The 25,103-nt window shown below is 47.4% G+C and overlaps 4 protein-coding genes across 8 annotated transcripts; 3 read left to right on the forward strand and 1 right to left on the reverse strand.

Moving 5' to 3' along the window:
* The first annotated feature begins 709 nt into the window (after nucleotides 1-709).
* LOC124474526 (potassium-transporting ATPase subunit beta-like) lies at nucleotides 710-5,017 on the forward strand. Its single transcript, XM_047030752.1, has 7 exons — nucleotides 710-1,064; nucleotides 1,868-1,996; nucleotides 2,205-2,318; nucleotides 2,503-2,708; nucleotides 2,920-2,982; nucleotides 3,077-3,169; nucleotides 3,365-5,017. The coding sequence occupies exons 1-7, from the start codon at nucleotides 953-955 to the stop codon at nucleotides 3,521-3,523; spliced, it is 876 nt and encodes a 291-aa protein (XP_046886708.1). The 5' UTR covers nucleotides 710-952; the 3' UTR covers nucleotides 3,524-5,017.
* On the reverse strand, nucleotides 4,200-11,504 carry tmco3 (transmembrane and coiled-coil domains 3). Of its 3 annotated transcripts, none has more exons than XM_047030749.1 (15): nucleotides 11,413-11,504; nucleotides 10,898-11,036; nucleotides 9,935-10,208; nucleotides 9,399-9,566; nucleotides 8,676-8,855; nucleotides 8,309-8,509; nucleotides 7,970-8,098; nucleotides 7,741-7,833; nucleotides 7,222-7,414; nucleotides 6,990-7,107; nucleotides 6,665-6,860; nucleotides 6,378-6,528; nucleotides 6,124-6,203; nucleotides 5,739-5,888; nucleotides 4,200-5,261 (listed from the first exon to the last, which is right to left on the reverse strand). In XM_047030749.1, exons 3-15 carry the CDS (start codon nucleotides 10,187-10,189, stop codon nucleotides 5,148-5,150), a joined length of 2,028 nt encoding a protein of 675 aa, XP_046886705.1. In that variant the 5' UTR covers nucleotides 10,190-10,208; nucleotides 10,898-11,036; nucleotides 11,413-11,504; the 3' UTR covers nucleotides 4,200-5,147. The 3 variants fall into 3 exon arrangements, with proteins under 3 accessions (XP_046886705.1, XP_046886706.1, XP_046886707.1); XM_047030750.1 differs by having other exon boundaries at nucleotides 9,935-10,298; XM_047030751.1 differs by lacking the exon at nucleotides 4,200-5,261 and having other exon boundaries at nucleotides 5,797-5,888; nucleotides 8,236-8,509.
* A 74-nt stretch (nucleotides 11,505-11,578) lies between these two features.
* Nucleotides 11,579-17,992, forward strand: dcun1d2b (DCN1, defective in cullin neddylation 1, domain containing 2b). 3 transcript variants are annotated; one of them, XM_047030754.1, is made up of 7 exons: nucleotides 11,579-11,667; nucleotides 13,325-13,541; nucleotides 13,675-13,843; nucleotides 13,952-14,082; nucleotides 14,882-14,964; nucleotides 15,181-15,277; nucleotides 15,426-17,992. In XM_047030754.1, the coding sequence occupies exons 2-7, from the start codon at nucleotides 13,367-13,369 to the stop codon at nucleotides 15,503-15,505; spliced, it is 735 nt and encodes a 244-aa protein (XP_046886710.1). In that variant the 5' UTR covers nucleotides 11,579-11,667; nucleotides 13,325-13,366; the 3' UTR covers nucleotides 15,506-17,992. The 3 variants fall into 3 exon arrangements, with proteins under 3 accessions (XP_046886710.1, XP_046886709.1, XP_046886711.1); XM_047030753.1 differs by lacking the exon at nucleotides 11,579-11,667 and adding an exon at nucleotides 12,478-12,547; XM_047030755.1 differs by lacking the exon at nucleotides 11,579-11,667 and adding an exon at nucleotides 12,672-12,999.
* Nucleotides 17,993-18,519: 527 nt separating this feature from the next.
* Nucleotides 18,520-22,615, forward strand: adprhl1 (ADP-ribosylhydrolase like 1). Its single transcript, XM_047031046.1, has 7 exons — nucleotides 18,520-19,103; nucleotides 20,542-20,706; nucleotides 20,816-20,941; nucleotides 21,116-21,256; nucleotides 21,428-21,555; nucleotides 21,694-21,826; nucleotides 21,930-22,615. Exons 1-7 carry the CDS (start codon nucleotides 18,890-18,892, stop codon nucleotides 22,097-22,099), a joined length of 1,077 nt encoding a protein of 358 aa, XP_046887002.1. The 5' UTR covers nucleotides 18,520-18,889; the 3' UTR covers nucleotides 22,100-22,615.
* The last annotated feature ends 2,488 nt before the right edge of the window (nucleotides 22,616-25,103 follow it).

Below are 25,103 nucleotides of genomic sequence, written 5' to 3' on the forward strand. Positions count from 1 at the left end.
GAGAGAGAGACAGAGACAGAGACAGAGAGAGAGAGAGAGAGAGAGAGAGAGAGAGAGAGAGAGAGAGAGAGAGAGAGAGAGAGAGAGAGAGAGAGACAGGCGAAGCATTTGTCATAGATTTCTGTGGTGGGCTGAAGTGGAATGTGCTGAATGTAAACCTAGACCGAGAGTCACGAGAACAACTTCATCTCAATGAAAATGTCTTAGTAACACCACCACAACATACAGCCGTTATGCAAACAGAGACTGACATTGTGTATAGTTTTGCCATTCAAACACAATGTGTTCAAAGGGGACAATCTTACACTCGAAAGTAAATGTGAAGATTTATGTGTGAAGAATTACAATGCAGTGGCATGAATAAAGTTAAATCATGTGTACAGGATTTTTACAATAGTTTCCATATTTCTTATAGAAAATGAAAGGAAACTACCGAGGTATTAAAGTACAATTGCTTCAAGTTTTATTTTACTGATTCGATTTGAGCCATGTCATACAAGTATTAACCGTCTGAAAAGACATGGTTTATGATCCTTTTGACCTTTCATTGGGTGCTCATAGCGGTCATTCGAGTTCTAAACTGCATCCATCTTGGGACTTATTCAAGGTGACACTCTCTAGATGTCCCTCAGGCCCTGACGTGTAACTCACACCTGCACATGCCCTTATCAACAGCTATAAATGAGCAGTCCCAAATCACGGACGTCTTGTTGCAAGAGCACAGGAGAAGGAGAGAGAGGAACAAGAAGACGGAACCTTGAGGACCGTAGAATAGTGGGAGAGTTTAGGGACCTAAAACACCTCAGACATCCAGTGGAGGAGAAGTGAAGGACACATGCTGGAGAAACCTCCTATGCTCCTCACGTAGAACTGTCATCAGGTTAGGAAACCACAGTGTTTTGGAGAAGGATTCGCCGTCGCTGCTTCTGCCCACATCCCTCCGGTCGTCATCATGGCCACCCTGAAGGAGAAGAGGACCTGCGGCCAGCGCTGTGAAGACTTTGGCCACTTCGTCTGGAACTCTGACAATGGGACATTTATGGGCCGAACACCAGTGAAATGGGGTAGGTAGAGTTTGTATGCAGATGTTTAGATTGTCTAAGTAGGCAATTTATTGTCAACATATTGACAAGCCATCACATCTTTGACTGTCCAGACAGGTGTTAACAAATGCCTATCCACCTACAGGCTTTCCAAGATCTGAGATAAACAGCGTTAAAACATGAGCTGGTGTGTTGAGTAATGTTTCAGAACCTTCTGCTCAGTTATAAATGGCTACACAATTGGAGTTGTCACCCACAGACTTATGATCTCCCCTAAATCTTCACTTTAAGCTCTCTCTCTCTCACACACACACTGTAGAGACACAGGTCGACAATGAGGCCTGACATTGTCCTGTCCTTCTGATATCACGGTATGCCAACGTGTTTGAGTGTGTGGACATTAGATAACAGGGGTAGTTTCTGAGGGAGGAGAGACTGTGGTCAGCTAGCGTCCTCTGACTGATCTCATGGTCAGATTAGCCCCTGCTCAAACCCAGAGAGGGGCACCTTGGCCCTGCCATCGTAAATACAGACTTACTATTACTACAGTCTATGTAACCATGACTGGAACCCCAGCAGAGCCACAGGGAAGCCACTAGACTCTCAGACATGAACCCAGCACAAATGGCACATGGTTGCCACTCACTTCTACATGGTTACAGAATGAAACATACACAACTTAAGGACAGATTGTAACCAACATTTTCAAGTACTGAACGTGTTGAAAAAGAAATCATCTGTTGACCCACACGATGATCAGGATTTTTTTAAAGTATAATGGCTCTGTATTTTGGTAACTCCATCCCTTTCCTTCTCTTCTCTAGTCTACATTAGTCTGTACTATGTGGCCTTCTATGTGGTGATGACCAGCCTGTTCTGTCTGGCCATCTGGGTACTGTTGTACACTCTGAGCCCCTACGAACCGGACTACCAAGACCGACTCATATCACCAGGTGGGCCATACACAGACCAACATGCATTACACAACAACATGATCTCCAAAGATTTAATCACCACTCTTACAAAATGGGATTGTACAGGTTTGTCATTACAGACCACTGGCTTCACCCCTACCCTCACACTGATTGCTGTGCTGTGCTGTGCTCTCTCTCTCTCTCTCTCTCTGTCTCTCTCTCTGTCTCTCTCTCTCTCTCTGTGTAGGGGTGATGGTGTGGCCAGATTCATATGGAGAGGATGATGTGGAGATCACCTACAATATGTCAGACACATCTTGCTGGACAAAGAAGTCCAACTGCCTCAAACACTTCCTGCACCGTAAGTATTGAGTTAATCACAATGTTTTGTGATTAAGTGTTGTAATGGTTCTGTATGAGGGATACCCTGATAAAATACCATTGTGCCTTACCCCTTTTTTCTTTGTTCAATTTACTTTAATTCAATCTTGTTTCCACTATCCCCCTTTCTCCTCTCTGTCTCTCTTTTTCTCTGTCTCTCACAGCCTACAACGATGATATACAGATGCACACAAACCACTACAACTGCACCAAAGACCAGTACTTCATACAGGACCATTTCCTGGCGCCAAATCACACCAAGTGGTCATGTCCCTTCACCCAGAGCATGCTGGGACCGTGCTCTGGCCTGAATGACACCTCCTTCGGCTACAAGACCTCAATGCCATGCGTCATTATTAAGATGAACAGGGTGCGTTCACGAAACGAGACTGTAATAAATGTTCGCAACACATTCATATACGGAACATTAATTATACTATATTACAGTTGGACCTCCGCTTTTACAGTCCCTCCTCCCCACAGTTTATTAGTGGTTTCTGGAGTATTCACACCAATCACATAAAATGATTCCAAAATGATGACTAGAGATTGTGAATGGAAATATTTGGTGTTTCCCCCAGGTCATCAACTTTCTCCCAAACAATGGGACAGGCATGCCCCCGCATGTGAACTGCACTGTGCTGGTGAGTAAGAGCTTAATATCTGCCAAGGCTACAGTTAACCTAACAACTCTGGGTCTCCCTCTCAGTGTGTGTTTGTGTGTGTGTATTCCACCAGAGCGGAAAGGAAAACGTGCACAACATTGAGTACTTTCCCACCAATGGAACCCTAGACCTCTCCTACTTCCCCTACTATGGCAAACTGGCCCAGGTAAACTCAGGGCTATGATCTCTGATAAATCGTTTGTCTCAGACACAGAAATGAGTCCCTAGAAGGCACAGGATCGCTATATCTATAACCTGTATTTCTAATCCATACAATTTATACATTGTGATTGTGAACATGAAGAAACCTCACCTATTTTCCTGTTCCGTCCATCCTCTCCCCTTCCTCTCCCACCCCCAGCCCACCTACATCAACCCTCTGGTTGCGGTCCGCTTCACTCTAAAGGGTCACATGACGGCTAAGCTCCAATGCCGGGTGGAGGCCCACAACATCGCCTACCAGAATATCCACGACCCCAACGAAGGCAAGGTGGTCTTCTACCTCACGGCTGAAAGATAGGACAACACTAGAAAATGTGTGTTACTCATCCATATGTAAAGAATAAAACAAGGAAAAGGGAGGTTTTTCTAACCTGGCAACCCTTCCACCAAAACATTAATGAGAAACACTATGAGGGGTACTGTAACTTCGTAATGTAAGCATGACTTGAACTTGTACAAAAGTAATGCACATCAATGAAAATCTGTGTTAAACTGGGTATTATATATACTGTAATACTGAATGCTTTGCAATCTATAATGATTTTAACAGTTTTAACAATTTTCACATACATTTGTTTCATTATGAAATTGTATACAAAGTAGGAAGAGAATGTAAAAATACAGACATTATATATAAATCAAAAATTTGTCTTGGTTCACTGAAGTACAGAAATATGCAACATTTCGTGACGTTTCCTGAATGGAGAACTGTGTGTGCTTCTCTATCCCCTGGGATTGACATGCTAATAGGATGATAATGATGATGAGTTTGTTTATATTCCTGCTGACTGCAGGGTCTGTGCTGGTGATCAGCTTACACGCACCGCACACAAGCATGTACACACACACAGAGTTGGACACAGAACTCCTCTCCCTCTCCCTCTCCCTCACAGATAACACCACCCTCTACTGTAGAAGAACAGACATCTACGCACCTCCAACACTTCCAGACTACAAGAGGGAAATACAAAATATACCTTCAGAATAACCCTATCTTTATTTATAAATATGCACATATTTCCCAAAACATGTCATACATCATGGTATGATTGGATGCATATTATAATATAATAAAAAATATATCAAGAAAAGAAGAGGAAAATATAAAAAGACAAAAACCTCTTTGTGCTTGGTGCCCCACCACTTACATTAATCTATATATAGACTGTTAGGTAGATACATAAATATAAACATCAATAAATCCAGTCAGTCTACCGAGCACGTAATAGTGAACAATAGAGATGTAGACAAATATTGCGAAGGCAGGAATTTGACCTGGTAATATATAGTGCCGTCAATGCTCAACCGTCACTGGAATGATACAAATAAACAATATTAAGACAAACAAAATGATGAAACAAACAGTATACAGTATTAATTGTCATAGGAGTGCAATAAACGCATAGTATGCAAAGCCCTGAAAGTATGTGTGGGTCAGTGTTATGCCTGGAATATTCCGCCACACGTCTCTACAGCTTGACATTCAAATACAGCAGATAGAAAGTTACATTGGAATGGAAAGATGAGTATTCCTTCATATCCTTTTGGGATGATGTGGGACATATAAATATGTTCGGTGTTCAGTAGCCGTAGAAATTATGGAATACATTTGAACGGGCAGAATTCTACAGTCATACAATTCTGAACTTATCTCCATGATTCAGCATTTATATCTAAAATTTGGTCCAGGCTATACAGACTCATACAACACAAGCAGACTTCTTAGACCTAACATATTGCTTTGACCCTAAATCTATGCACCATCAACATGATGACACAAAACCAAAACCACCCTTATCAAAAAAAGTTCATCTGGAGCTGAAAAAGATAGACCCAGTCTATCTCCCATTGTAATGAGTGATTTGGACCTGCTACCACGGCTTGGACTGGAGCCAACAGAGAGCACTGGCTGCTGAACAGGGTCAGATGGGCGCCTTGCGTTCCGGGCGGGGCACCCACTTGTGCGTGGCGGCTCTCCAAAGCACCGGGGCCAGGAGGAGACTGAGAGTGGTGACACTGAGGACCAGCAGGTACACCTGGGGAGAGATGGAGAGAGGGAGGGAGGGAGAGAGAGGTAGAGAGAGAGAGAGAGAGAGATTAGATGGGGACAGAAGAGAAAAAGAGAGGAGATGGGGGGCAGAACTAAATGAGATGATGATGCATAATTGTACCCAATATCTAAGTAACACACACACACACACACAAAATGTGCAATCTGAGGTGTGCAACATTTTAAAATGTATCCTAAAGTGCACACTAGAGAGAGAGAGAGAGAGAGAGAGAGACAGAGGGAGGTAGAGAGAGAGAGACAGAGGGAGGTAGAGAGAGAGAGACAGAGGGAGGTAGAGAGAGAGAGAGAGAGGGAGGTAGAGAGAAGGGGGGGGCATACAAAGATGTTAAAGGAACGAGCCCTCTTCAATATTGATTTATGTATTGATTTACGTTCACATGTTAAACCTGACAAACGACAACTAAAGCTACCAAGCCAGCGATTGACGTCCCCCGCCACTGACCTCTCTGGAGATGATGCCCGCCCTGCGGGCGCGGCTGCCCAGCACGAAGGAGAACTCGCTGACCTGCGCCAGGCCGGCCGACACGATCCAGCGGATGTGTCTGGAGCCCTGTGGCAAGATGGCTGACAGGACTAGCACCGCCATCAGAAACTACCGGAGAGGAGAGGAGATAGGCTAGTGTGAGAGGGGGTCTGACTCCACCTTCCTCTTGACCGGTGAGTGAGTGAGTGAGTCAGATGAGAAAGTGAGTGAGTGAGTGAGTCAGATGAGAAAGTAAGTGAGTGAGTGAGTGAGTGAGTGAGTGAGTCAGATGAGAAAGTGAATGAGTGAGTGAGTCAGATGAGAAAGTAAGTGAGTGAGAGTGGGAGAGTCTCAGGTACATTACCTTCATGACGACCAGTGAGAGAGTGAGCACCACGAGGATGGTGAGCTCATACAGCACAAAGGTAGGGAACACGTGGAACCCTGCGGCAGACGACAGAACACACACTCAGCAAGTATAGACCCATCATGGGGAACTGACTTTCCCCCATCCAGTCACATTAGAGCACATCTTTAACTCGGAAAATACAGAGCCTAGACAACACTGAAGCCATAAAGAGCCCAGTGACACAAAGTACATAGGTGAAGCCTCCTGACCAATAGAGGCGAAGAAGATGATGGCCAGGAAGTCTCTGATTGGCTCGATGCAGCCTAGGACCTCGGAGGTGACCATGTGACCCTGGGAGGAGAGCAACGCTCCGGCCAGGAAGCAGCCCAGCTCCATGGAGACGTCCAGGAACTCGGTCACCTAGGGGACGGTCGCGCGGACAAGACGGGGGTTAAAACCCGACAAGGTCGCTGCCAGAGGGAGAAGAACAACCAAGGGAGAGTGAGGGAGACCCGAGAGCAGAGAGCCCCATCTGGTGGAGAGGAGCTGGCATTACCGTGAGCATGACAAAGATGAAGGCTGTAGTTCCCAAGACCAGGATCTCCTTGCTGCCCTTGCTCTCGGCGTGCAGCTTCTTGTAGTAGGGCCCAACCAGGAAGGCCCTGAGCAGGCCGCAGAGCAGCAGCACTGCAGCCAGGGAGGTCAGGACCTGGCCCAGCAGCAGCACCACATGCAGGCCCCCCACCAGGACACTGCCACACACACACAACACGGAACACTCGCGACACTTCAACCATCCATGGTTTTTTGTTGATTAGGTCTATGTGTGTGTTTGTGTGTGTGTATGTGTGTGTGTGTGAGTGTGTGTAAGCCTCACTCACCTGCCCAAGTCTCCACTCTGCGCCTGGATGAGGGTGGGCATGACAGCGATGAAGAGGCCCAGCTGAACATCTTGCATTACCAACATCCCCAGGAGAACACTGCTGTGGTCCAGGTCTCCTAAGCACACACACACATTGTGCATTAGGTAGTGGAACAGCATCGTACCCAATCGAGCAACATTGAGCTCACATTGAAACTAACGTCTGAAATGTTCGACACAAGCATACACACCCTCCTTCTCTGCGCTTGGGCGACCCCCCCCAGCCAGGAAGCGAGACACCAAGGGCGTGCTGGACAGGGACAGGCAGCTGGAGATGAAGACTGTCTGGGTGGGCCGAATACGCAGAACCTGTCCCCATAGCAACCCGGCCCCCACCATCAGCAGACTCAGGCTGCAGGAGCCCTGCACCGAGGTCTTCCACACCTTCACACACACACACACACACACACCAAATATTACGCAAAGCAAGGTTGGATACTTTTGCCTTTATGTTCCAAATCAGAAAGTGAGTCAACTTAATTCTCTGCTCATTCGCTTAGGGCGGAGTTTCAAGGAGGGCAGGGAACAAACAAAGAAAGAGAGAGATATGCACCAGGTCAAAGGTTAAGATTCAGGAGTAAGGCAGCAGCAGACCATGTGAGTCTAGCACCAGTGGTGGGATTCATGATCGATGGTACACGAACATAGTAGATGGTACATGAGAGGTGATACACGACAGACGGTCTACGACATGATGGAACGGGAGGTACCTTGCGTAGGCGCTCGGGGGAGAACTCCAGTCCCACCACGAAGAGATTGAAGAACACGCCCAGCTCCCCCAGCGTCTCCACCTGCACCATGGACTGCACACACAGCACGCTAACATCAAATCCACACTGACAACACCCTATGCATACACTACGTACAAAGAGGCACAGACCCGTCTTTGTTTCAGTCCGAGGTACGCACACAGGCTGACGTGCACACACACACACACACCTTGATGCTGTTGAGGCCGGAGGGGCCCAGAAGGATCCCACAGACGATGTATCCGAACATGGGGGGCAGGCCCATCAGGGTGCACAGCCAACCACACGGCAGAGACAGCATCACCACCGACACCAGATCCTGAGCGGCAGCACACAGAGCCAGGTCAGGCAAAAGCAGTCAAACGATCTCCTTCTCGACAGTTTAGAACACTCAATGAGGCAGTGGGTCAGTGACTGTGTCATGTCTGTGATGCTACACATTTTGGGGGAAAGCACCCTTTAGTTCAGTTTTAGCTCCATTACACTTCCATTGTGGCCTATAAGAGTAAGGGTCAGGGGTCAGGCTGACCCTGATGAAGTGGTGGTCGGCGCGAGGCATGGTGGAGTCCCTGGGCTTGGTCAGGACATACTGGTTGTTCTGGGAGTCAATGAGCATGCTCAGTCCAAGGACATCCTCCACCTCCCTCCTCCGGGACACATTCTTTCTCTTCCCTCCGTCCTCGTCGTCGTCCTCCACCCTCAGTACCGCCTCCACGTTCACTCCCTTCATCTGCACGGCAATAGGATGAACAGCCAATCAGCAACAACACAAAGCAGAGGTGTTTTCTGATCCATTTGGATGAAGAAACATTTGACGCATACAACCAATTGTTCTTTTCTTTTCTTTTTTGAGGCATTTTAAACAATCCACAGAGGATACAAGTCAGCGAAGTGACCTGTTTGTTGTAGTCGAAGGCATGCTCCTCGATCTCCTCCTCCAGCCGGTCAGCTGCCCTCCTCACGTCCTCCAGGATCTCATCCAGCATGGACAGGGTCTTGTTCTGGGCCAGGGCGCTCTTCAGCGCCTCCTGTTGGTGCTTCTCTGCAGCTACCAGCTCCAAGTATTCCTGCTCTTCCTGACAAACACACACACGTTTCACACATGAACACACACAGTTGCACACTATGCTCATGTTTAAAATTGCACTCAAATATACAACATTTAACATGTTGTATTCAAACAACCAAGAAACAGAAAAATAGGAAGGCCATCCAGTGTCATGTGGCTGTGACAAATGTGGAGTGTATTAGGAGTGTATTAGACCGAATCATGCTGTCCCCACGCAACCCATTCTCTGAGCCTCATCCAATCAGAGATAAGAGAAGTGAAACCTCTCCAGCAGTGGCCAGGGCCTTTTCCCCTCTCAGACTGTTACCATGGCAACACAACTCTCCACCTCTGTCAACCAGTCATCTGGTCAAACTCAAGCTTTAGAGCACTCTATTATTCAATCAGGAATAGACATGTATGGGCTGGATAGAGGTCAAATGAGCCGTATTATTGACAAGTAAGTCAGTCACTGTAACACCAAACTAACATAAGGACAATGCCAGAGGTAAACTTCCTACTACCTCGGTACTCAGGATGGCGGCCCCTGTCGTGCTCCCTCTGACCTCACCTTAATGGCTGCCTCCCTAAGGGCCTCCAGCCTCTGGCGGCTGCTCTCCTTCATGTTAACCACGTCCCTGTAGTCCCCCTGTAGCGCCCTCTGTAGGCCAACCACCGCCTGGAAGACCGAGCGCTCGCTCTCATTTAGCTCCTTCTGGAATATCTCCAGAGTGTGGACCTGGATAGGGGGAAAACACCAGGATGAGGGGTCTGCCATTTTGGGTGAAGGAAAAGAAGCTCAGACTATCAATGGATCTGTGGGGCACAACAAGGTACTGGTGTAACGTGTTGGACCAACAGAAGGTTATTTGTGTATAGACTAGGACAGTGGTTCTCAATCCTGGTCCTCGGGACCCCCTGCCCTGCATGTTTTAGATATTTCCCTGCTCCAACACACCTGATTCAAATAAATGGGCCTGATAACGACCCATTAATTTGAATCAGGTGTGTTTGAGGAGGGAAACGTCTAAAACATGCAGGGCAGGGGGTCCCGAGGACCAGGATTGAGAACCACTGGACTAGGAGACCAGGATGATGGCGAGTCACCTGGAAGAGTCTCTCAGGCTCGGAGAGGGCTCGGTCTCGCCCCACGGCGTCGGCCGCCACCCCCAGCTTCCTGACCACGGCGTTCTTGTGCCGTATGAGCCCATCCAGCCGCTTGCAGTTGTCCGTCACCCAGCTCCGCCCATGTGTGGCCGCCGCCCCCCGACCCCGATGCAACTTGATGGCATGCTGGGCCACCTGGTCTCTCTGCAGAGCCCCCACCAGGCCAAGGCACAACAGTGCATACGCAACCTGCATCCAACTTCTAATGACTCACCTGGGGAGAGATGAGTGGTGCGGTGGAGAGAGAGGAACGAAGAGATATAAACCCTGCTGTTTAAAAACAGGTTTTCAGGGTAAGTTCAGTCTGGGAACGAAATAACGAGATCAAGAGAAACAAGGAGAGATAAGCAGGGACATGCAGAGAGAGACAGAAAGAGAGAAACAGAAAGTGCAGTCAAGGAAGTCATTCTAATGGCTTTGTAAAATGACACAGTTCAAAGAATCAGCTGTCTCTGTGGGCGGGGCCGATACCTGAACTGCTCAAACAACACCTTGCTCAGGTACATTACCTGCCGAGGCACACCTGCATTCTGTGGCCCCATCACCCCACCCCCAACATACCTCACCCCATTAACAGCTGTCACATGGCCGCTGAGAGCATACAGGATAATGAGTCATCCATAAACAAACTGTTAAAAAAGCATGGAATCCCACAGCAAAGTGCTGGAATCATGCATGTCATTGCCACTGACTATATTAATGTGCATTTGATAATAAATGTAATCGTATTTAAATAAAGTACAATTATATTGAAAAGAAAATCGGGCCTCAATAAGATTCATCCTGTAATGCCAATCCATCGGTCAATGCATCTCAAAAGAAATTGGAAAAGGTTTGTTAAAATCCAGGAAGGTGACAAAGAAGTTGGATGTGTCCTTATCAATTCAATTAGCGGGACCATACCTGTGTATTCATGAGTCACTGAGGATTGATGCTGTTCATGCTACTTTCAGATCCTTCTTCTTTGCTCCTACCAGCACAACTCTGCCACTACTGCTGTCAATCCCTTCTCTGTAGTGAATGTTCACTGTTTAGGACTCCACTGAGAAGGTGTTGAGAAACAGGTAAAAACAGATAAGAAAGGTGTAAACACCTTTTTAAGAATAATAAATAATATTACAAATGTAAAGGTTCACCCGTGAATGAGAACCTACATTGACAGCAACCTAACTTCAATATTATACTTCATGTATCTTTCACTCACACATACAAACACTTATTTCTTACCATTTCAAGAAAATTATGCGTTATCTGATGCCTAGCGCTATGTATTACGTGACCTACACGGCAAAAGGCTACACATCATTCATTCACCGTCAATGAAATCCAGCATAACAATAAACTTCAAATGTCAATTTGTCATTCGGTAGGCTTCTCTAAAATGTTTTGTCAAAATAAACGTGCGTATGTATACCTACTCGAGTAATACGTCGTCTTCTCAGTTCACAGTATCCTTCTAAACTCCACAGTAAATGATCAACAACAATCGTCCTCTTGTGATGCCCACCCCTCCCCAATGCCACATAGCCAGCTCCAGCCAGCGCTACGCTGCCTGGACCTTGTGAGGCAGGCATTCACTGGGCAACAAACTTCATGTTTTTCCAGTTGTAAGACCCTTTGCTGTGATCGACTACTTGTTAGCTAGCTAGCTAAGCCCTAACCACGTCTGTCAGGTATGTATGGTCGTTATCGTTTAATGCTTGTACTTGTCACTTTGAGAAATGTGAAACTATCGTTGTGCACACAAAATCGTGTAACTTAGCTGACATTATTAGCCTAGCTCGTAACGTAATCGAAAGAATCTAGAGGCTGTCAAAAGAGCTTACGCTGGGAAGCCGCACTAGCCAGCTGCTGCTAGCTAGCTGCGTTAGCATGGCAGACGGGTAGCTAGCGAACTTAGTTCTGCGAACTTCTACAACTTCTTCAAAGGTTTTTGAAGGCGCCACAACCAATAAACCACACACGAAAATCTCTGCAATTCGAAATGAACTATTCACGTCTAATGTCAAATTACTATGGCTTGTAGTTCCCTTATAAAATGTATAAATAGAGTAATTTACTTTACTTCCGAAACAATGTCTTTATATCTGCTTTGAAATCTGGGATATGTAGTTCTTAAGTTTGTTACTTTCTCGCTAATATTTTGTCTTTACTTGAGTTTGACAGCAAGTGAAATGTATTTATTGTAGCTTTCAGACATCTCGAATTAGCATTTCTTGACTTGTTCAAAAGTCCAAAGACTGGCCAACTAGCTTGCAAGCTCACATTGCCACAAAGGCCTAACTCTAGCTCTAAGTAAGTTTGATTTACTTTAAATGTAAGACAATCCATAGTGGATAATGTTTTGTGCATTATTCGAAAGAAAAAAATTAATAACGTTTGCCAACTTTTGATAACTTTGTCAACTTAGAGGCCCCAATCGCTTATAATGTAGAGAACTACAATTCCCAAAGCTACCTGTCTCTGTACAGTAGCGCAGTGCCTAGCAAGCTCCTGCGCAGGCGTACAGGGGTATTGGATATCTAGTTGACCAAAACAGCGGGTGATAAAATGGTAGGTAACATCAAAATGATAAGCCCAAACGTATTACTAAATCCCCTGCAACGCGTGATAAATATAGAAACGTGTTTGAGTTGCGCAAGAAAACCTGTCGTATCGGGGAGCAGGGGTGTCCTTTGCGTTATGTGTCGCATTGCTAGTGTGTCGTGCTCTGTAGCAATTTATGGGGGAAATGGAAGGTCAGTTGTTGGTATTTTGAGAACGGACACCCGCGGCACGTACCTTTCCCTTTTTGGTATGTCGCCTATGCGTTGGGGCTGAGTGGTGGACCGGCAGATGGTTACGCGAGGGACTGCCCAGTCAGAACGTTGTTGCTTGTGGAGTTCTATCGGGCGGGTCAGGTCTGACTCTGCAAGACGATGCAATTCTCACGATAGCCATCGCGCATACATAGACACTCTTGAGATTTGACAGAGGCGGACGGCCGTGGGTGATTGTGATCAAACGTTTGTTTACCTCTGTAGCATGCAGTAATGTGTTCCCTGATGCATAGCATAGCTGAAGTATCCAGTCATATGTTCCAGGGCTTGTGAATCTTTCTTCTTTTAGTTTTGACAGTTTACAGGTCACTGTCAACACAACACTATCTTGTCTAAATCTGAATTATTTACGTGCACTTTGTTTCCAGTAAAACAGATTTGAGTAGAATTAGCACCCGAAATGTCTAATCCTTGAAAAGTACTATTTGGAAGGTCAGGGCTAGAAGTGTGTGCATTCACACTTGCACAAGATGATCATCATTTATTCTGGGCACTTGTGTTTGTCTTGCAGCATAAACTGAAGTCATCGCAGAAGGACAAGGTTCGCCAGTTCATGTCCTTCACACAGGCCGGGGAGAGAACTGCGGTGTACTGCCTGACGCAGAATGACTGGAAACTAGAGGTGGCAACAGACAACTACTTTCAAAACCCTGACCTCTACTACAAAGAATCCATGAAAACCTCGGTAGACCGCAAGAAGCTGGAACAGCTGTACAACCGCTACAAAGGCAAGGATGTTGCCATGTACTTATAGGTCTTTTAATTTTTATGAGGTCCATTGGCCCAAATCAGGAGGTTTAAAATAACTTGTGTGATTTGGCGTTCTGTGTGTGTTTATCTCTCATACTTGCCCCTCTGCAGACCCTCAAGATGAGAATAAAATTGGCATCGATGGGATCCAACTGTTCTGCGATGACCTCGCACTGGACCCGGCAAGCATGAGTGTTCTGGTGGTGGCGTGGAAGTTCCGGGCGGCCACGCAGTGCGAGTTCAGCCGGAAAGAGTTTCTGGATGGCATGGCGGAGCTGGGGTGAGTTAAAGATGTCACCTCTCCACTGACAAATGATTTGGCATTACGTCAGTAGAAAAAGGTGTGCGTGTGTTGCCTCTCCTCACACCCCCTTCATCTCTCCCCCAGGTGTGACAGTCCAGAGAAACTGAAGACGCTCCTCTCCAGACTAGAGCAGGAGCTGAAAGACACGGGGAAGTTCAAAGACTTCTACCAGTTCACATTCAACTTTGCCAAGAATCCCGGCCAGAAGGGCTTAGGTAAGCCTGGTCAACTGGAGAGACAGAAGAGAGAAGGAGGCACAGACAGCTTTTGGCTGAGGCACCGTTCTGGTCCCAGGGTTAGAAAAGTACATTCTTGGAATTGGAATTTGTATCTGTGTCTACACAGCATTTATGGAATGGTAGTTGTGAGAATGACTTCAACAAATTATAATCCTGAGGAAGTTTCCAGAATTTGCCAGAACTAGGCCTGTCCTCCTTGTGAAGTGTAAGGAGTTTCAACCCAGTGTGGTTTTTCTGACCTGAGTGCTGAAATTCCTCCAAGAAACACCAGTTGCCAGCTGGTGATTTTGACTTGTGTTTCTGGGCCAATGTCTACCGCAAAACCTCAGCTCCTGTGAGCAAAAGTTGCCACAAAAACTAAACAAATACCCATATTAGAAAGTACGGTTGTTAAAAAAAGTTTTCCTTCGAACAGTATGTGTGGTTATGTGAACTCCAGAAGACCAGAGACCGGGGTATTCCCTCGGGAGAAGGGGATACCAAGTCGTTTGTATGTTGTGTTGGCATGACAACCAGCATGTCATTTGTCCAGTCAGGGTGACCCTCTCTGTTTCAGTGACACAGAGGACCTTTGTCGTGGATTTGAAACCAAGCCTGTCTTTGCCTCGCTGTTGTATGCACACAATACTTTTCAGCAACAGCCAGCTATGAAAACTCAAAACTTGATCATATTGTGTACCTAAAATCTATAATCTGCTGCATGTTTGATTTGGCCATCTCTATCTTTTTCTTTCACCTGCTCTTTTCTCTACCTCACTCTCTATTCTTTGATTAGATTTAGAAATGGCTGTAGCCTACTGGAACCTGGTTCTGACGGGACGCTTTAAGTTCTTAGACCTCTGGAACAGGTTTTTACTGGTAAGTTGCTGTGGTTGGACCCAAGTCAAAAAGAAGACACGTATACTCACGTATCAACAGCATGTTCATATTTGAAAAACCACAATTCTTGAAAAACCACAATGAGTTACAAATCATGTAAGTAATTGTCAAGCCTGCATAGGAACACTGTTCCTGTTTTAGATGAGCTCTCTCTTGTGTAGTCATCATCTGACTCCTGTTTTCCTTCATATTCAGGAGCATCACAAGAGGTCCATCCCCAAAGACACGTGGAACCTTCTCCTGGACTTTGGCAACATGATCGCAGATGACATGTCAAACTACGACGAGGAAGGTGAGCCGCTCTTCAATACTCTGAGTAAACTCAGGGTAGATGTACCCAGCACTGGCACGGGGCCTACACAGTGATCTAAATGAAATCCCACAATCGTCAGCTAAAGATGCAGCTAAAATGTTTTTTTTTTTTTTTTTTCTCCAATCAGGGGCGTGGCCTGTTCTTATAGATGACTTTGTGGAGTTTGCCCGACCAATTGTGGCAGGGGGCAAGCGTAAAACCATATAGGCTCCGCCTAACTCTCTGTAGGGGGCTTTTTGCAACTCAATTTTTGACTTGAGAGGATTTTTATACACACACGAGCCAAAAAGAGACTAATCAGACCGTCCTGAGGTTGAGGGACTGTGCACCCAATGGGGTGAGGGTGCGGGGCCGGGGAGCGATGCCAACCGCCAACTGGGGAAGAGGAGGAGGGGAACCAACAGCCGAGAAGTCCTTTTTTCTTTTCTTTTTTACATTCTTTCTTTTCGTCGCCGTCGCCTGACGACCAGAGGAAGCGGAGGGGGTGTGCTCTGCTTCAGCAGGATGGGTGGATGGATCTCCCGGCGTCCCCTACGAGCAGTTCAATCATCCAGCTTGAAAAGCCGTGCTTCTGCCTCCTCCCTGCTTCCTCCCTGAGCTCTCCCACCCCCCCAACGTCAGATCAGGAGATTCCCGGCACAGGCAGACTGAAGGCAGGCGGTGGTTCCGCAGACGCAGAGACCGGGGCCCGCGCGCCCAGTGGGACACGTGTAGCTCTCTGGTTGATAGTGCTGAATGATATAGGATGTTAGAATCTGCATGTTTTTTTTTTTTGTTTGTTTGTGTGTAGCTGATCATTGAGCAGTGTGAAAGGAAAACAAACGAAACCAACGGATCCGTTGGTTTTCATCGAATGGCAGCATGTGTGCGTGTGCCCGCCTGTGAGGCTCTCACCCAATCACAGGAGAGCAGCAGTGTGGTCGCCATCCATCGACCCATCGCGTGTGTACAGTGCTAGAAACCGCTTTCATTTCACTCTCAAGTACCCATTCAGTTCTGTGTTGTAACGTTTGAATGAGGGGTCGGCTCAGATGATCCAATCATTGAGCTTCAGAGGACAAGTTCAGACTCACTTTTTTCAGATTCAGAATCGGAACAGAGCAGCATGTTTTTTGAGCTCAGCACCAGCAGACAAACACTATTGTTACAGTTGTAAGATACTGTACCCATAGTACTATGTATAAATACAGAGCTTTAGAGTAATATCAGATATCAATACAATATCAGAGAGAATACATTTATAACCATGGATAAGAATAGGTGGGTATTTGACACACATTATGAGATCCTCAGTTTTATAGCGACTCTGCGCTGGCTGATTCTAGTTTAGTTTTTTTGTTGTTGGGTGTTCACTGTTTATAGGAGAGAAAGTCTCCTTGACTGGTGTTTGAACCATATCCAGGTGATTTGTTTTGTTCTTGCCAACTACCAACTGCACTGATTGACACTTTTTACTTCTTTTTAACAATGCACAGCAATCCAAGTTGAGTTTATTCTGTTTACAAGAAGACTACAGTTTCTGGTTGCACCCTTCATGATGTTTTAATGTATATGTTCACTATCGGTTACTGCACATTTAGACCACATTTTTTTAACTGTTGGTTTTTCTTTTTGCTAAGTCATGGATGTGTACTATTTGAGTGTAAACGTTGTGGGCATGTGACTGGTGAAGACTGAGAAACCATGTCTGTATAGTCCTCTTAAATAGACAACACGCACTTTTGAACACCTCAATGAAAACGGAATGAGTTGATTACTGTGTCGCTAACGTGTTGCCGCAGAACTCAGGTAAGAGTAGTCGTCTCCTACTCAGTTTTCTGTGTCAGTGTTCAAATGATAGAAGTAACATCACTGTTTCAACAACAAGTCTCATCTTTGTTGTCGGATACACGTCGTGTCGGTGTTGACTTGGCTCTCAGATGTGTCGCTTCTAACCAGAGATACTCTGTTCTGATTACTAGTTGGAGCTGGCTGTGTCCTGATCACTGAGGACTTGATCTGTTGGAGATGACGCAGATCCGCTGCTGAACTATCTTAGCAGAGCAGATGTCATGCTTAACCCTGCTGAGAGCAGGCTGAGTTGAACAGGGTCATTGATAAACAAAAGTAGGCATATTTGGTTTCATTTGCTTTTTTTATGGTGTGGAGGTTTAGCGCTAGGCTGTTAGAAGGTTGTGACTTCTGTTATGAAAATATGAAAAGATGTCTTGTTTTGATGACATGGTACAATGGTGAACCTCAGGGCGAGGGAAACATATGGGTTTGTCACCGAACTCAAACGTTTAAAGACGGCTTGAGTTTCACCTACTCTGTCCTCTGACAAGACTCTGTTCACCAATCTCCTGTTGACGTGCTGTCGACACTTATGTTTTACCACAGCCTGAAGCCATGACGACATGTCACCGTTTTCTTTCTGGTCAGCCATACTTCATGTTCATTGACAGAACAACACCTTTGGCTCTGGTTTAGTAGAGATTATAGTTTTTCTCTATTTGATGTTCTTCATGTGGTACGCTATGAGTTGCCCTGTGTATTGGTCATACTCAGCTCATCAAAACAGTATTACTTCCACTGTAAAACAAAGACTATTGAAAGCATTTTGTCTGAATGCTGTTACGGAGACATACCGTACATTACTTTGTTTTATTTTGGCAAAGGAAGGATGTCAATAAAGCATGTTGTTTTTAACAAAGTGAACAGGCTTTGAGTCCATTTTTCTGACTGTGTGGATGAAGAAGGAGAAAGGATGAAAGAGTGTAGGTCTGGTGTTGATGGGGCGGTGGGGGGGCAATGAGGGTTGAGGATGACAGAAGTTTCATGCAGAGGGACCAAGGGAGTGTGCGGTGACATGGGGAGGGGGGCACATTTCTAGGTCGGGATGGGCCGGAGGCGGAGCTGGGTAATGCACCATTCTGGTCTGTCTCCTGTGGGGCAGGAAGGGTGTCAACACTAGTGCCTGACCAGCTGACAGCCTCCAGCCCACCAGCATCCCCTCCTGCCAAACACACACACACACACACACCAGGCCCAGCCCTCCTCTTCACCCATGGGGATTGCCTTTTTAGGAGACACCTGATCGCAGTCAAGTGCTGCAGATAAAGATGTGTGTGTGTGCATGCAATGAGTGACTGACTGGCAATAAGGCCAAGAGACTATGAGAGCGAGGGGTGGGGAGGGAGGGAGGGAGGGAGAGAGCTACTGATGATGAGACATGTCAGAGGCACCTCCTCATCCAACACCAGGACTAGGGACTACCAACAACGCACACACACACACACATATACACACACACGATCAGAGAGTCTGGGAGCAGCTAGACTGCAGAGAACCTTGCGTGGAAGTCAACATTGTATTGGACTTGGGAACCACCAGTAGAAGCCTTATGAATTTGAGGATCCATAACTAGGTTTGTTGAAGGTGGATGGAGGGCAGTGGAGGTTGAGTTGACGTTTTGAGGAGTGTTGAACTTGTACTGGATTTGTGGCGCATATTCAGCTAGTGGGAGATTTAGAAGGTTTTGTGTTGAAAAAGTATTTTTCGGGAGACTGGCCTGTTGTGCCTGACTTTTTGGAAAGACCGTCGAGGATCTTTATGGAGAAGTTTCAGGCTGGCATGGTGCTGGGGGCCGTCGGTGATGCATTAGGCTACCGCAAGGGCCGCTGGGAGTTCTGCACTTCAGGGCGCCAGATCCAGGAGGAGCTGGAGACACTGGGCGGGCTGGGGGCCCTAAAACTGGACCCCGACAACTGGCCCCTTAGCGACGGAGCCCTGATGCATATGACCACTGCTGAGGCACTTGTCACAGGTGAGGACATGTTCTTCTTAGATGGTGGAATGGTGAAGTTGTGTCGTTTATTTTTGCTTATAGTAAGACCAAATGTGTGGCTTCATTCTTGTTCACATGCATAGTCCCAACACGTTAAACACATATTGTTTATTTTCGTGTTTTGTTGCCTCTTTGAATGTTAACAAAATCAAATCATCACTCATCACACACTACAGTCCACACCTGTCTATCTGGACTTCCATCTCTCTGAGTTTACAGAGACCAGAATAGTTGTCTTCTAAACTGCTAATCGCTAAAGGACAATATTTCTTTACGACAGAGCTCGATGACACCGCAATCCCCTATCAGTCATAAATGGCTCATCAACCTGAGCAGATTGCCAAACAAGCGCAGCCACAAATATGAATGTCAACGCCGCAACACTTCCCGTCTCGGTCTTTATTACAGACGGGAATGTCTCCGCAGGATTTGGGAAGAGGAGTTGCCAGGTTGGAAGAGTCCAAAATAGAATGTCCGGAAAACATGAGCCCCTCTTCTCCTTTTCGCTCAGAACAATAGCCCCGATGAGCCCACTGCTGGATTAGACTCGGGATTCCAATTCAAAGCCGGCAGCGCTCCCGTGATGCAGGGATGACAGTCTTTGGGATTAGACCTCTGCTTAGTCACATTCCAACACAGTGGGCTACCACCAAAACCCCCTCCATGAATCACTGAAAGGAAATACATATGACCACAGACACACAAAGATTAATCTAATCTGTCCCTTACCACAAAGAATCTGAATGTGGAGAGATCTGTGCTACCTCAGTGGCCATCACACAAACCTGTCACAGTAGAGCGGGAGAACCGAGATTCATCATGTTCCAAAAAAGCCCACTTAACAAATACTGATTTTCATGTTCCGCATTGAGCAATGAGAGCTAAGCACAGTACAAAGTCCATTTACAGTTTAGCACTAAATCGTTTTCGGAGCTGTGTTTTAAAACACAACGTAAAACAGGCCTGCTAAACAGTGCAGTGAGAATGCTTTCATCTCTTTGGTTTTGAAAACGAAACAAGAAGATTGGTGGATAACCTCTCCCCCTTCCTCAGCCCCTGATTCCCAGCCTCCCTCTACAACTGTGGGATTCACACCCATGGCCTGGGAGACCCTTCTGAAAGCCCCTGCTCTCTCTAAAGACCTCTGATGCTATGTCAAAGGTGTTACTCCTCTTACACACACACACACACACACACAGCTATTCAGGGTTTGTGGGGGCTCCACTGGTGGATCCCAGGAGCCCCTCTAATGTGTGGAAACAATCCCAACATCCCCAGCTTTAAGCAGCTGCCCTAGTCCTAATCTAGCAGCCAGCAGGCTGAGGCTAAATTTAGAACCACAACACCGACGACCCTCATCTGCCTGGCATGCTAAACATGCCAAACACACTGCCTGACTGTGTGTGTGTGTTTCCAGACTACTGGTGTCTGGAGGACCTGTACAGGGAACTAGTACGTGTGTACGTGGAGGCCATGGTGTCTCTCCAGGGTCGCCCTCCCGACCCCGGCACTGTGGAGGGCTGTGTTCACCTCAAACCCAACAACTTCCTGCTCGCCTGGCACACGCCCTTCAACGAGAAAGGTCAGAGTTCAACATGCACCGTTTTGATGGATCACTTCCATTTAGAGGTCGTTGTCCCAGGAGTGGGCACCCGTGTCGGTCGTTCACCTGAAGCTGTTTTCATCCACAGGCTCGGGATTTGGGGCTGCCACCAAGGCCATGTGTGTGGGCATGAGGTACTGGCAGCCGCAGAGACTGGACAACCTTGTGGAGGTCAGCATAGAGACTGGCAGGATGACCCACAACCACCCCACAGGTACTGGAAGCTCAGACCAGGCCTGAACTTAAGGAGAGTCGAGGAAATGAAACCCCCACAGCCTCAAAGTTACCCGATGAATGTCCTCCAAAAATCACTTGGCCCACGTGCATGGTTCTGTTCAAATCTTTTCAAGTGGCTTTGCTGTTGATGCTGTAGCATGTCTGTGTCCAGGTTTCCTGGGGTCCCTGACCACGGCCCTGTTCGCCTCGTACGCGCTGCAGGGTAAACCTGTGGTCAGCTGGGGTCGTGACCTCATGAAGGTCATGCCCAAGGCCGAGGAGTTCTGCAGGAAGACCATACGGCACATGGCAGGTCAGGTGTGTGTGTGTGTGGTGAGAGATGAACAGACAGGCAAATAGAGATGTGGGAAAATTTCACACTCAAAAAGGGCGAGAGTAAAACGTTAGTGTCCGTTTTAGAAAGAGAACACATAGTGTGTCTCTGGTGGTAGAAAATGGGTTCTTCTGGCGTGTTCCACTGCAGAGTACCAGGAGAAGTGGTTCTACTTTGAGGCCAAGTGGCAGTTCTACCTGGAGGAGAGAGGCATCGAGGAGGAGGGCCAGAACAAACCTCTGTTCCCGGACCGCTATGACGCTGAGGAGACAGACAAGGTCACTCTCTCTCCAAACTAATGATTGACAGAATGACATTGACATGTTATGAGGTTCGTCGACGCGAGCGTCATTGTGGGTGCAGCTTGTGGCTACTAGATGTAGCTGACTAGATACCCTTCACACCTCTCCATGCAGCTGTACAAGCGCTGGAGCTCAGAGGGCCGTGCGGGGCGGAGGGGGCATGACGCCCCCATGATTGCCTATGATGCCCTCCTGGCATCGGGCTCTGACTGGAACGAGCTGTGCCGGCGGGCCATGTTTCACGGAGGTCAGAATGGATGCATAGTCCAGTCTGTTTGTCTACATATGTGTACACAACTAGGCTATGCTAGCTATGTCAGTGCCTCCTGATCCAGGCAATGTTGTTACAGGGGAGAGCGGGGCCACAGGCCTGATAGCCGGCTGCTTGTATGGTCTTCTCTACGGCCTGAGCCAGGTCCCTGCCGGGCTGCTCCAGGACCTGGATCGACGGCAGCGTCTGGAAGACCTGGGTGCTGAGCTGCACAGAGCAGCCTCTGCTGAGAAGATCATAGAGAAGTAACCCCGCCCTGCCTCTTTCCCGTCCCTGCCCTGCCCAGCCTTGATCCTACTCGGCCCTGCCTCTATCCTGCCCTGCTCTGCACTCCCCCTGTTCCTTGTCCTTACGCCTTCTCTGAGGGGAACTTTACTGCTGTTCATAGTGCTAATTCTGGATTTGATGTCAAGGGCAACCTCTACCTCAGGATGCCTCTGTCTGACCTGCCCCTCTCTAGATTAACAGTTTTATTAATGTGAAGTGTATACCTTCTGAAAGGCTAGATGTATTTTGTTACATTAGCAATGCACAATAGAATCGTTCCTGAAGAACTTGCATGGTATTCTGCTTTGAGATCACACACACGAGATGTTGCAGTATAAACACTAGATGGCGCCAAAACTTTTTTAGAGCCTTGGTTCACTGAGATGCGGAAGCATTAAAAGCTTACAGATATACTGTTAAATGTATGCTTGATTTTGTTTTGTGGATTTACCCATCGGGTTTGTTGTAAATGTTCTAAGATTAAAGTGGATCTAACAACACAGCACTACTGCAGTCCTTGTCTGTCTTTGCAACAGCCTTGACAGTGCATTAGACCTTTCAGATAGTACCTTCATAACCTGATTATGACCAACCTGGCAACCCCCTATTCTCTTTCCTGCCCTACTGCCCCACCCTTACTAAAAAGTCTCTGTCAAAGCATTTCCACTGGCACATTCCCCTTTAATTGATTTGCACCCACTCTACTTTTTCCCCCTGCGACCACACATGCATCCACTATAATCGTACGCCACAGCTCTTTTACATTTTATTTTGCAGGGAATTAATAAACAGTGTGTTGTAATGGAGGTTAACAAAGTATTTGCTAGCAATGTAGCAAAAGTGGGCTGCTGGCCAAGTCAAGTGCCCAAACTCGCTGTTCTTTGCTTCGAACCCTCTAGAACTAGAACGTTGTGTTCCTCCACAGTGCTCAGAGAACAGACCTCAAAGCCAGCAGAGCGAGCGTGGACGTCACTGCACTGAGGAGGCTGGTCTTGGATAGGACGTCTCGCCCTGAGGTCAGAGGGGTTCTGGAGAACCTACTTCAGTACCTGATCCAAGATCTACCCAACAGGGTCACCCCTTGGACATGTGAGAGCCCGAGGCTGGCCCACAGTCTGCCTAGCAGGGCCCCAGGAACCACTAAGAGGCCTGGGCTGAGGGCTGAGGCATCCCAGAGTAGACATGGATCGTCACCAGTAGGGGGCGACATTTCACGGCGCCTCACTTCCTTTCAGCTCCTCCAGGCCAAATTCCAGAGGGCCACCCCCAAACCTCCCCTCACCCACCGACGGGAGGTGGGGGCACTGTTCCTCCGGGTAGGAGGAGGAGGACCCTGTGGAAGTCAGAGCCAGGATGGAGAAGCTCCCAGAGGCAATGGGGAGAACTGCAGGGCCCGGGCTGGGCGGGGGTTGAGGAGAGGGGGCAGCGTGCAGGATATAGTGGCAAAGTTTGCTGCAGCGGAGCAGAGACAATGTGGAGGACCAACCCAGGAGCTTCCAATAAAGCCCAGTAAGATAAGAAAGGGACCCCTCCTATCTTCGCTGATGGAGAAGTTTGAAACCATGGCGACAGTGCATCGAAGAAGTGATTCCATTGGTTTGACCCAGAGCCCACCTGGCAAGATTAAAGTGTCTGGTCATAGGAAGGAGATAATGGGTAGTCAGGAAGTAGTTCCTGAGGGGACAGGTCACACTGCCAAGGACCAAAGTCCAATGATCAAGTTGATCGATAGAGTCCCAGAGGAGCAGAACAAAATCTGTCCTTCCAAAGGAAAAAGAGATGACATCTCACAGCTAACTATTGATTATAATAGGGATTCAACAATTATGAATACCAATCACAGAGTAAATGTTGAGTCTCCTGATGAGCAAATTACGGTGCAGGGTTCAGAGACCGTGTTGAAAGTTCAGAGTGTTCAGAATTCAGAAGGGAGGGTTCAAAGTTTGCATGAAGACAGCGACGTTCAAGCTTCAGAAAAAAACAATTTGGGTCAGAGGGTTCAATATGGCAAAACCGAGCTACTCTGCTCTGCAGCTGTGGAGGAGTGGTCACCCCCAGAGCCACAGACAGTCCTAGCCCAGACAGAGATGTCGTCAATCGGTTACGTGGTCACCTTCCTCCCCTGTGCCCCTGTGTGGGCCCTAGCCTGTGTGAATCAACCTACACAACAATACACAGGACAATCAAGACCCAGGACCCTGGGAAGGCCTATTATATCACCCAAGGGAGGAAGGCTCTCTTGTAGCCGTGAGGCTCCTGACATAGTCCCTCTTGGATCATTGGTGGACGTAAGCAGCAGACCTGCTGCTGTGGCTACCTCCAGCACAGGACACAAAGGAGCGCAAGCCAAGGTCCCCTCTGAGCCAGACTGGCCTTGCAGACAGCCAGATCCACCCCAAACCTGCTCCACCCAGAAAGGCCTGCCCAGGTATTGCATCCCACGAGTCCATGGAGCAGAGCCAAAAGAACTGGATGCAAGCCACAACTCCCCATGTCTCCAACCTCTAACTACTGAATCCTTGACCCCTGAAGCACCTGCTTCAGCTACGCACTTTGAGTTGCCCCGGTCTGGTCCCAGTGCAAGTCTTTTGACATTAGAGCCTGCCAGAGAATACCATCAGGAGTCACAACCTCTACTATCTCACTGTCCAGATGCCAAACAGGAAGAAGTGTTCCCCAGGTTAATGTACAGACAGGGCACTGAGACGAAACATGAGGAAAGAGAGGGAAAGGATAAAAGTGTGACACATGAGAATTCAGATGACATCATCCCTCAACATAGTCCTAAAGGAACTGAGGACAGCTGTGAGGCATCGTGGGAAGGCAGATCTCCTCGCACCAATCTGATGGACGTCCAGACCACAGAAGCAGACAACCAGATTCATCTCAAGAAAGAGAGAGAGAAACAGAACGTGAGGCCAAAGTACACGACTATGAACTACGGCGATCCCTCTGTGAAACAGACCTACAAGCCCAAGATCATCCG

Source organism: Hypomesus transpacificus, chromosome 12 (assembly GCF_021917145.1).
Source record: "Hypomesus transpacificus isolate Combined female chromosome 12, fHypTra1, whole genome shotgun sequence".
Taxonomy (NCBI): domain Eukaryota; kingdom Metazoa; phylum Chordata; class Actinopteri; order Osmeriformes; family Osmeridae; genus Hypomesus; species Hypomesus transpacificus.